At 40.1% G+C, this 12756-nt stretch overlaps 1 protein-coding gene across 2 annotated transcripts in view; it reads right to left on the bottom strand.

The window, feature by feature from the left end:
- The window catches only part of LOC122518410, a 128316-nt gene that overhangs the window by 100251 nt on the left and 15309 nt on the right, over positions 1–12756 (bottom strand). For both annotated transcript variants that reach the window (XM_043637335.1, XM_043637336.1), the window contains exon 2: positions 1141–2024. In XM_043637335.1, coding sequence (XP_043493270.1) covers positions 1141–1276 — 136 coding nt within the window. In that variant the 5' untranslated portion in view covers positions 1277–2024. The remainder of the gene's footprint in view (positions 1–1140; positions 2025–12756) is intronic.

A 12756-nucleotide genomic window follows, 5' to 3' on the forward strand; every position in this document is an offset into this window, starting at 1 on the left:
ATTTGTAGTCGAACGATCGAGACGACGTTGGTCGCGTTGGCTACGACGTTGGTCGCGTTGGCTACGCCGTCGAACGCGAGCTCGCCGTAAATTTGTGCGTTTGTTCGAGAATATCGAATCGCGCCAAAAACGTCAGCGTGGATTTCATTATCGCGCGAGCCGAGATAGATCGTCCTAGAGAGAGAGAGAGAGAGAGAGAAAGAGAGAGAAGTTGCTGAAACGAATATCTTCGTGGATATCGCGCAAATTGATCGTCTCGTTCCCCGTTGAGAACCGAACGACTCTTCCTGATTAAAGCTCGCGAAACGGAGAACGCTTTTCCTATTTATCAACGGCACGTGTTGCTGTCCGCCGAACGATGGAAAAAAAAGTCAAGGAAATAAGAGACAAAAAATAATGGAATTAGCGGGAGAGAGAAAGAGGTAATATTTATTATCTTATCAGATTTTTTTTCTTCTCCCCAGTCCCGACTCGATATATTATATAAAGTAAAGTAATAACTTTTGTCCGTGTTATAGAAATAGCAAATTCATAGAGAAAAAAACGTGTCGCCAAAGGCGTTGCGAAATCGTTACGATGAAATGAATATAAATTCCGCGGACGTCGTTGTTAATCGTTTTAACGCTCGTCCTACAATTCGTTCGTACGCCCTTTCTCATTCGTTTGCCATCTTTCCGAACAAAGTTGATACGCCATTAGTTTGACTCGTTTGCGTAGTTCGTTAATTGATAAAATCGATTCGCCGCTTTGTTCTCTCTCTCTCTCTCTTTCTCATTCTTGTAGCATGCGACCTCGGGAGTCGGTAATATCGATCCACCATTCTTTTTGTTGTTTCGCCAAACCGAGACGCGAAGAATTTTTCGTTATATTTCACCGTCTCTCTCGTTCGAGTATTTTTCATTTGTACGAAAAATATCTGGACGCTTTGGCGTAACGTTCGCGTAACGTTCGTTTGCGAGTCGGCGCAATCCCCGATCGGGGGATGGGGGGACGAGGATTTGGACAAATTCGTAAGAAAAATAAATGTTATCGAGACAAAGGAAAGAGAAGGTAGAGAATCATCGTATCGAACCAATTTGTGGTCGGGGACCTTAAGCTCGAGCTTAAAGGACGAAAGACGCACAAAGAATTTCTACTTACTCTGTCCGCCAACGTAGATCGGAGTCCACGTGACCTGAGAATAGACCAACGACGAGGCCGTTGCGAGGAGTACGGCGGCAAACCATAAACCCCAACGCGCCGCACTCGTTACACCAATACCCTCGCTCGTCGCCATTTCTCTCTTTCTCTCTCTCTTTCTCTCTCTTTCAATCAGTCCTCCGCCTCAATATCATCTTTCTTGGCTTCTCTCATTCTACTATTTCCTCCTTCTTCCTTTCAAGAGCTTCGAAAACTGCTACGTAATCGCGCGAACGTTTTCGTATCGAACGCGTTTTATATCTACGCGATACACGCGTACATTTATTTTTCTTTTTTCTTATCGCCAAATTTATAGACAATCTCTCCGTTCTTGTTTTTTTTTCTTCTTTCTTTTACTTCAACATTCCAGATCGATCGATCCCGAATAACGAGGATAGGAAATTTTGACGAGGAATAATTTGCATTCTATCGCTACGCTTTCCATCGCTTTCATTCTATTATTCGTGATTTAATTGTTCTCCAACACCAAACTATTTTCTTCTTCTTCTTCTTCCTCTTCTCTAAAGACAAAATCATTTGGCGTCAAGAAGTTCCATAAAACGCTAAGAGATTCCTTTAGATTTCTTCCTTTTTTCTTGTTTTCCACTTTCAACGTATTCTTCTCCTTAAGGTCGAATTACGTATCGTCGAGGGCCTAAGAACTTGTTCTTCTTTCTCTCTTTCCAATTCTCTTTATCCTATTTCTTTTGCCTTTAAGTCGTTCTCTCGAAAGCACTTACTATATCCGCACTCGGTCTTTATCCTATTGCTTTCCGTGTTATTCGGTGGCTTTGCTGCCCAGATCAAACGGAAACCTCTCTTTCCGAGGACTCGCGAATACTCGTCTGAAACAAAACACAAAAACCATTTCATTAGAGGTATCTCTTTTGAAGTTCGATCATTAAGAGATTAATCAAGAATAACTCTATTACAAAGGGAAACTTTCCCCGCTACGAGGATTATTCGAGGAAACGATTAATATAACTCCTTATAGAAATTGTCTCATTAAATGTTATATTAAATATTTTTTTCCAGGAGTCTCTCGCGCATCGTTGCTCGCGCCCAAAAACAACGCAATAACGATGCCGTATTCCCCAGATCTGGCCCTCCGTGACTTTTTCTCGTTCCCGAAACCAAAGTCTGACCATTGCTCGGTACTATCTACTTAAAGTCACGAGATAGCGCAGACGGAGGAAAAAGAAAATATATTCGCGTCGAACCTTTGACGATTAACGAGACGTAAGTAGTATAAATGAAATTCTTCGACGTTCCATACCAAGAATGTCTTCTTTACCGATATCGAAGCAATTAATAATGCGCTAATACGATCGATCGGTTCTAGTACCCTATGACAAGTATTATATAAGAATATCCTTAAAGTTAAAAATCAAATTGAAAGAGAAAAAACAGAGATCGAACCCTGGTCCTATAGTAATTACGATGCCTTTCCCCGTTTGGTAAAACGAAACCGATGTCAAAGTAGGGGAAAAATCCCGATAAATGAGGAGAATCAGCCGTTATAAAGGTGTCAATGGCACAAAGACTGGTTATACATTTTCTCTACCTCTTTATTTTCTCTACCTGTTTTAGTCTGCTAATTTTTCTCCTTTTTTCCTTACTTCGAATTACTTTTTTTTATCATTTTCGTTCGTTTGACAATCTCTTTCATATACGATATATCGTAAAAACGGATAAAAGGATTTTCTCCTGTCGTCGTCGTTGTTCGTGGCAACATGGCATTTGTAATAAGTACGAAACCATAAATCTCTTTTATTCGTTTGAAATATTTTATTTTCCGCAGAACGCGTCATTTCATCGCTTAAACAAAATTTCACCTATAATTTTAACGTTTGCTTCTCGATTTATATTATTTGGAAGAATATTATTGAATATTATTGTATTATTGTATTATTGTTGTTTTAGATGGAACAAAATGAAATATTTGACTGTCTATATCCACTGGGTAAAAGACTGAAAGGTTAAATTTGCCAGAGGTTAAGGATACGATTAACCGTTTTACTAGCACCAGCAATAGTAGTAGGTAGCAGTGGTTTGATGCTAGTGCACAGCTGGGGCAGCGTAAATAACGTTTTCAGAAGCAGAGAGATAATTATCTAGCTACGGCTTGTACCGGACTAAAACAGATTCTCCGTATACACGGTGACTGCCTTTTTTTCACATTTCCTACTTCCTTCTCTTTAACCACCACGAGAGAGTAGGGGGGGGGAGGGAGTACGAAGCTTTTCTGCCTTTCTCTTTCTTTTTCTTTTTTCACGACTTTCCATTTATACGTAATCGCTCGTTACGGTCTTTTTCGTACGCGGTTGGTTTACATCATTTGGGTGCTAGTGCGACCAAAATTATACTCGAGTGTCTTATCTCGAAACGATCGATAAACATGTGCTACGTAAATAATTATTTGGATTTTTAGAGCTTTCATCGATCCGTTAAATGTTATTCGAGCCGGTTCGAAATATTATGATTGTTACTTGACTAATCAACATCAATTAGTCGAGGTTGATTGCATTAATTATACGACCAAGCTAACTTGATATCATTTTTGATCGTTCGAATCAAAGTTACATGCTTTTGGATAATTAAGCATCGAACAATTATTAACGAATCTGATATTCTCGAATGTCTTTATAAAAAGACACGTAAAATAATCATGCGACGAGCTACATCGAATGACGCGATGCGTTATAATATAATGGAGGGTAGAATGCAATCACGCACCACGACCATTCGACGATGTTCGCAAAAAGTATATTTCGTGAATGTTATTTACGACGTATATGCAACTTTTTTTTCTCATTCCTACCACCAAGCATACTTTTAAACATCCTCTATATTCTTGTTGAGTTATTTGTCGAAAGAAAAAACTTTTTCATTTCTTCTACGTAACGCAATATGATTACATGACAATGCCGCTCGACCAGGTAATCCGTTCGTTCTTCGTGTTTCTCTTTTCTTTTGTCATAAAAGGCAAGAGGAAAGTCCAACGGTAGGTAGAAAGGATGCCTCAAAAAGTAAGCGAATGCGTTGAAAATAACGAAGAGCAAAGATTTGAAGGGAATATTTGTCGTTTTGTTAACTTTGTTAGATTTCGTCGCCGTCGTCGTCGTAGTCGTCGTCGTCATTTTCTACTTTTTCTACCACATTCGACGGTCTCTCGTATCCGTAGCTTTTGATTACTTTCTACTCTCCTGGCCGTATAGCTGATTCTGTAACCAGGCGTACAATTACCGTATCCGCGCAATCAGTCAGGTTTCTCCTAGCAACCTGGATGTTTACCAGCCGGAACGTAGCACATTTAGTTTCTAATGGACCTTGGCGACGAAGGATAATGACACGTTCGTTCCGCGGCTTGCTGCAGTTTCACCGAAATGTGTCTCTTCGTTGGAGCTCTCTACTCGCATGTCCTCCTGTGCCTGTTCTAAGCATCGGACAATATTTGTTTTTCACTCCACCGACTACTGCAAACTCTACTCTATCTTTACCAAAGTAGAACATTCGATTGCTCCCATCCATAGGAGACATTTCCATATCTGGAAACGCGTCCTGTAATCCGATTGAAATGTAACTAATTCATCATCTAGAAAGGTAAATAATCATTTGAGGTTTTCCATCTAAATGTGGATCTATTAAAAGAGATTTATCAGTCGACTGATTACTTAAAACGTCGACGTTTCGAACAACATAAATGCGTTCAATCTTTCCTACCTAAGTTTGCACGTGTGTACGTTTATATAGATACCTTCGTACAGATACATATTTTGAAATACACGATACGCCAGTTGCTGCTTTCATTCATACTTTCAGCAAGCAGCAGCAGCAGCAGCAGCAGCAGCGAGTTTGCGTCACCCATGAGAAAAAGAGAAGAGAAGTCCTCGTACTTTCACGGAGTACTTTTAGGATCGTGCGGTTAAGTGCCTGACGAATGGCACACGAGGGAAATTACAAAAGTCTCATTCGTTGACACTTCTCATTTTCTCGATGCGTCATCATTCGTTGAAAGACCTCGCACGACTGCCAACGATAATCGTTATTTTACATGAAAAGTGAAATGCTTGTAAGTAAGAAATTCTTATAGAATTGTGACTACAAAAGTAGCGAGAAAAAATATTAACGATAATAAAAGAAAATGGAACAACGCGGTGCTTTCGTTCGTAAAGTGCGAAATAAAGAAACTCGTTCAAAAAATGTTTATAAGGAATATCCCATATATTATAAACGCATCAACGAATTTTTTCTCAATAGATAATCCTACGAATTTCTATATGTATTCTTCTGCAAAACTGTAGCAGAATCGTAACTCAGTTACCGTCGAAGATATACGATTTGAAAAGCTGGAAGGTATATTTATAACCTCTCCGCCGTGTATTCTAACTGAAAAAGAAATAAAAAGAAATATCCAAACATCGATTCCACGCGCAACCCCTACCGATGAACTAACGGGCACGCTATAAAACAAAACGAACGGTTCAAAAATATCGAGGGAAAAAAAATTATAATTTTATTTGGAACGTTAACGAGAACGTTAAACGAGATAATCACGATTTATTGCAAACAACGCGAATATTTCAGTGGCTTTTCAAAAAGTTCGCGCATACGATATTTGCTCGATTTATCATCGCGACAATTTTGAAGGTTCATCGCGACACCTCCCTCCCCTCCCTCTTGAGGCTTCTCCCGGACCAATCATCTTCTTCGTAAACCGCTCAAAACTTGTATTTATGATTAATTGAATCTTTCGACCCATCGTCTACGCGTATGCAGGCCAACTTTTATCCCGGGATTAAGATACAAGTTTCTTTACGAGACGAAGAAATTTCAAGGACTTTTATCGAGATCGATAACTTTTCAGACCTATCTCGCCGACAACAAAAAAATAATGCGACGCGCGAAAAAACGATCGATCTTCGTTATTATTAATGATTTATTCGAGAGAAAAAAATTTAAAAAAAAAACAAAAAAACAAAAACACGCACGCACAGAGGAATTATAGGAAAAAGAAAGGAGAGATAGATCGATCGACAAAGAGAATAAAATCAAATAATAGGAGAAAAGAAAAAGAAGCAAGCGTAAATATATTTATTATGAATGAATTTGTGTATCGTAAAAAAATGTAGCGTCCCGTTTTCTTCCATTTTTCGTTTGCAATAAAATGAAACACTTCCAACGGATCATTACGCAGTCTTTTGTTCCATCACGTGTATCGAATAAATGGAGAAAGAGACACATAGTATAGCGAAAGAGGGATCGAAAAAAGGGTAAAAATGGAAAGGGAAAAAGAAAAAGAAAAAGGATGGTACGCGCAAGCTCGAGTATCTATATTTTATCCACTCCAGTGTGCGAACGGTAGGAGGAACGGTAGGAGGAACGGTAGGAGGAAGCGCGCACGGCTGTCGGATTTTTACTGCTCGTAAACCTTTTTTACGGTTGCTCATGGCTTTACATACGTACGATCTCGGCAAAGAAGCGTCGGTGGTACCAGTCGATGTTTCAATGAACGCAATAGCTCGCACGCACATAAGCCACATTCATATTTTCCTTTTCTTCCGTTTCTTCCGCCCCCTTGACTCCACGAATCTGCCAATAGCCTTGTTTTCTCGTTCCGAAGGGATCATCTTTACGTTTTCTCCTTCGCGAAGTAGTACTTTTTGTCCTTTTATATCAAAAGTGAAAAACGACGAGAAACCTTTTTCTTTTATTATTTTTCACGACTACTCTAAGACTTATCATTGTTGCACTACTCTTAATGAATTCGATATCCCCCCATTAACATAATTTCTCGACAAAGTAAGACGCATTTATGAAAATTGAACTATTGCACGCATAAAACCAAGTGCCGAATGAGAGAGGGAGAATAGGTAAAAGGGTTAAACGGGGTAGGATATCTTGGAAACGCGTAATCCTTAAGCGGAACATTTGCGTAACGCGATTGCGTCGCGGGCTAAAGCTCTCGGATAAAAGTCATTTCTTATTCGAAAGCTCTCTCTCTCTCTCTCTCGACTCGAAGTTTTTTCTAATTGGACGGCGCTCGGTAACCGCTGGATAAGAGTCGAAAGCGGACTTTCGTTGAACGCGCTTAGCTATAGTTTAAAGCTGAACGAACGAAATACCAAACTCGTATTTTCTATTTTTCTTCTTAACAATAAAAGATCTTCCGCTTGTTCTTCTCGTTCTTCTCGTTCTTCTCGTTCTTCTTGTTCTCGAACGATCTTAGAAACCCATCTAATCGAATTCCATTCCACACGAGTTTTTGCGTTGCGTTTGGTAATTCGACGCGACGATAGACTCGAATAACGATGATACCGGGGCGTAAGGGTTTGCGTTATCTGAAATTGCATTCTCCGAAAAGTTGATAGAGTATCCGCGGCGTTTGGAGGTATCGAAATCGGTCTGGAACTTGGTCTACCTAACAGCAATTCAATCAATAGAGAAGGAGCGGCGGTTTGCAACTTAGAAAGCCGCGGTAATTGCGCGCGTTAACTTTTGTTAATCCACCGAGAATAGGTGCTACTAAGAGTAGAAGAGAGAGGTAGTTGTGACGCATCGAGTTACGCGAGAGGATAGCCCGAAGAACTATCTCTACTTGCCCCCTGGGAGCAAACTAATTTACGAAGAGCCGAGTCACTGACTTCCAAAACCGAACTTACTACTTTCTAAGTTACTTCGATCCTTGAGAGTAATCAAGAAAAGAATCGTACGAGCGAATAATGCCCGAATACTCTGTGATATATGACTGTAAGCATCTTTAAAATGTAATTTAGACTCGCGAGAATAGGGAGAAAAACGTTCATCTCATTGATAGAAAAATAGAAAAAAAAAAAAAAAAAATTTGTTGGTAGTATACGAAGAACACGTAAGAGATTCGCTCAAGATTTGTCTCTAATTTCCGTCTCCCTCTTTTCGTTTGTTCAAAAGCTAAACGTTGATCTTTGGCTTAGTTAAAGATGACACTTAAAAGTTTCTATAGACGTTTATCTTAGAAAGTTTTCTACTTGGAATCCGTAGCGACCAATTACTAAGTTTCCCAAGGAATTACTGTTATAATTTCTCCTAACTGTTTATATCCGTCAGAAATTATCGCTCAACAGAGATTCGTTTTGGATCGTTAATAATTATTCAACCCTCAGGAGACGTTCATTATCTTGTCCCGTTCTGTGCGTTTTCCTTTCCCCCTTCCCTCTCTCGTTCCCATTCTTATCCCGTTCTTACGTTTGTCGAGGAATAATAATAGTCGCGATATAGAATAACCAGCAGTCATGATAGCTTCTACGAACAACCGAGTGGGTACACTTCCGTTCGTCGTCTACTACATCTTCGTTCGACACAATGGTAGTTACTTTAATTACGTTAAACGCGTATGTATATTACGTAGTCAAATGCAACGGGAAATGTCGACGACTACAGGTTGCTTCACGGGTTGTCCTTTAACTCGCGTTCGCGCGGCGTCAAGCACATTCTACTACCATCGAACATACACATTACGAAGTTTGCCTACGAGTTGACAAGAACTACAGACTTCAACGTAAAGTTCCTCGTGAAAACGGGAAATTTAAACGACGTTATACCACCGACCCATTGTGTCTAACGTGTCCGTGGCATAATACTCCTTCAGAGTTCTAAACGTGCTCGCGAACGTTTCCGAACAAAATCCTATTCCTAGTATTTCCTATTGTGGTTGCTACCGATGGAAGGTGCGCGCGTCAAAGTTACGCAAAATGTGAGAAAGGGAGATATCGTCGTCCAAGTATTTACCTTGAACAATGTACGCTTGAAACGAGTCCGATTAACTTGAAAAAATTAACTCGAGTTTTTTCGAGATTCGATCCTTACCTGTACTCTTGTACCTTACCCGTACTTGAAAGATAACGAGACCGAAAATAATAAGAATCGAGAAAAAAGTCGGGGTATTCTTTTCGAGGTCTTTAATTTAAGGACACTTTAAGTATCGCGCAAAGTTAGGTTTCGCGATAACGTTTGATAGCGACAAATATGAATTCCGTGCCGGTTTTACCGATGGTAAGTAGACGAGAGAGTACGTTTCGAGCGTCGATGAAAGAAAGGTATGAGAGAGAGAGAGAGAGAGAGAAGCTTTCGCGTGCGTGTGAGGATCGTTAAGCGATACGAGGAGTGGCAGCGTACGTGCGACGATTTCGGAAAGACCGCTTATCTCTACGTACCGATTGTTTATCGATAACGTATCGTGTCTACGATCGCCGAAACTTTCCAATGATTTTTCTTCTTAGCGCGATATCTGGATAAGAGTAGAGAAAAATAACGAATAGATTATTATATCGCAGGAAAAAATATAAAGGGCAAAATGAAGAGTTTTTTCAACGTGAAATTTGTAGGCTGTTCAAAAGATAGGAGAGAGTAGTGGCCAGCGATGGACAATACTTTGAATCATAAATGTATAACCACCAGTAATCTTTACAATGAAGCCTTGAATTTGGGAAGAAAAAAAAAATGACGGAAGCAACGTTGTACACCTAATAATTTGTCTTTATTCTTTATTCGCGATATATCGCGTAAATTGCGAATGAAATTTTCCTAAATGTAACTTTAAAAGACTAATCTTTGTTACGGCAATGAATAGGAGGAGATTTGATAATATTCTCCAATTGGACCGAATTGGTTTTCGAGTCGATTCAGTGAAATGCTTTGGAATCGTTGTGTATTCGCTTATAACGCCTAAATTGTATGTATCGCATTTGAACATTCGATCGCGGTACTTATCGCAGACGTATGCCTCCGATAGCAAACCAACGATAAAACGGCGCTCGATGTCCAACGCGGACATCGCGATTTTGTATAGTCGCGGAAGCAACTATAGCGTTCCGTCGCGACACGAATTGTGCATAAATATTCTAACAGCAGTGATAGAATCGCTCTGCGCGCGATGGAGGACGCGCGATGGAGGACGCGCGATGGAGGACGCGCGATCGTACGTGCCGGAATGTTCATCCCATGGTTCATCCATGGTTCGACGGTGATAATAAAGCGAAAAATATGAGATTCAACGAGGACGACTAATTTTTATTTCATTTTACTCCTTTTTTACTATTTTCTCTCGCACCTTTTTTTTTCACAAAGAAAAATAACATCGACTTTACCGGCGTTTATAAAATTAAACGCGAACGGTATAACGCTAAAATTATTTACTCAAGAATGAAAATTTATCAATGATTCCTAATTATAAAACCACGACGTAGCGATGACCGCCGAGGATATTACGAAAAAATTTACGTAACATATTATCGTCGATAAATCGATACGCTTTGACGGTAAGTGTCCTCGTATTATAATCGTTTTTATAAATTTAATTACGGTAATCATTATTCGCATCGATTGCATCGGCGATAATGACGCCGAGCTTGGGAACTTTATCGTCATTGATTTTGTCGGGTTTTAACGAGTGAGAAACAATAATGAGACATAAACTGTTTATCGTTAAAGAGTTTGAAAAAATCGATCACCACGGAATTGCGTCAACTTTTCAAATATCGGATTGGGACAAAATCTGCCATAGGGCACGAGGATTAGACAAAATTTTTTCGTTGACAAAAATATAAAAAAGAAAAACGAGAAAATACGCGGATTGGACAAATAAAACATACGGATTGAAAAAAGAAAAGAACAGGGAGCGAGAGGCTATCTAAAGCCTTTTTTGATGCGGGCTTCTCTCTTATTCGAGCAATACCAACGATATACGTTCCCATTCGGAATATATTACACCGAAAATAATGTATTTCTTCTCGCCCTACAGAGTTGCCTCCGTTGTTGCCGGAACGCGTAGGACGTGCGATGCGAACAGCGACATTTCGATTGCATATACGAAAACGTATCCATGGATCCGAAAGATCCCCAGAGATTCGAGAATTACGTGCTCCGATCTTTTTGCGACTCCTAAAACGATCCCAAACACCGACTTTGGCCCTGGACTTTCCAATCCATCGACTTTTCTTCCGTCCCCGTACCCTGGACATTAAAATAGATTAATATTCTAAGAGCGACGAAAACCCATCAATTTTTAACATTATTACGACCGTTGCGTCGTAATTATATTTCATTATCCTGATACAAGTAGGGAGAAATTTTAATGTATGCGAGAGGTGGATTTAGATATGGTCGTAAGTAAAAGTTTATACGAGGAAAGAAAAAATATCAAAAGGAGAGAGACAGAGTGAGAGAAATGGAGGAAGAAAGGAAGAAAGAAAGAAAGAAAAAAGGAAGAAAGAAATATGAATAATAAATAGAGCAAGAGGAAGGATGACGAGTCTGAATTACACAGACGCGCATATGCAGTAGTAGGATGCGAATGAAAATGACGCTTTCTATGTATCTCCGACAAACTCGCAAACGTGTTGGTAAATATGTGTGGACGTACGTACATAGGTGCGAAGGTTCACATCTCGTGGGAGCATCGTAGATCATTATTTAGTATACCTTTCTCGGCGGTCAGATGGTGGAAAATGGTAGGTGAGAGAAACACGCTCTTGGCCGTGTGTGGATTGGGACTTGTATAGAAAATGGCACAGGCGAAATGTTGGAGCGTGCTATCGCGAATTACCTCTCTTGATGCTTCTTCTCTCTCTCTCTCTATTCCTATCTGTTCCTCTCGCTTTCTCTATCTTCCTCTTGCCAACGACGAAGGCAACAGCAGCAGCAGCAGCAGCAGCAGCAGCAGCGGCAACGGCACCACCACCACTAGCATAGGCGGCCGAACTCACTTTGACAAGGATTTATTATCATCGATGTGGCAGCGACATAAAACATGATGAATCGAGTTCACTTCGTTCGTATGCCCGTCACGTGACGGTCAAAAAGAGAATGGGAAGAGAAGAGAGAGAGCGAAGCGCGATGGTGGAAGGGCTTCTAATACGTTTTAATTAATCGTCCGCGGATTAATTTGTCATTACGACTTGCCACTTGCCCTTTCGCCCGTCGTCATATCGATTGCCGCGTCTCACGATTCCTTCATCGTGCCAGTTCCCACGATTTATGCCACCACGTACGTACGCCTCGAACAGTTACGTTGCTCCTATGAACGATGACGGCGACGGGAAGCATCGATGGAAAATTATGATATGTGCTACCATACATAGGTTACGATCGCAGAATTCGATATCGTTAAGTGTAATTACGCAACCTTTGCAATTGGTTTAATTTAATATGCATATATATATATATATCGAGTATTAACTCTCCCTAATTCGCATCGACAGCTAATTTACAAAAAAGGAAAAAAAAAGAAAAGCAACTTCGGTCTCCTATTAAGACCTTTAAAGTACTTTCGGAAATGTGCACGAGTGCGGACACGAACGTGATAGGTTTAAACGAGTTACTTCGACGCGTTAATGAGAGTACCGATGAACTTGCCAAAAAGTCTCTTCGCTTTGCTACTCTCTTCTGACATTCGATTGCGTCAAAAAAAATCGAAGAGAAATCGCTAAATAAGTTATTTATCGGTAAATAACTGATAATTCGCGAAACTCGTGATATATTCACGCATGTCCACGCCATTCATATGCATGGACATATTTACCTATAAATAAAGAAAAAACG

The sequence above is a fragment of the Polistes fuscatus genome, unplaced genomic scaffold (genome assembly GCF_010416935.1).
Source record: "Polistes fuscatus isolate 324 unplaced genomic scaffold, CU_Pfus_HIC Scaffold24, whole genome shotgun sequence".
Lineage (NCBI taxonomy): Eukaryota > Metazoa > Arthropoda > Insecta > Hymenoptera > Vespidae > Polistes > Polistes fuscatus.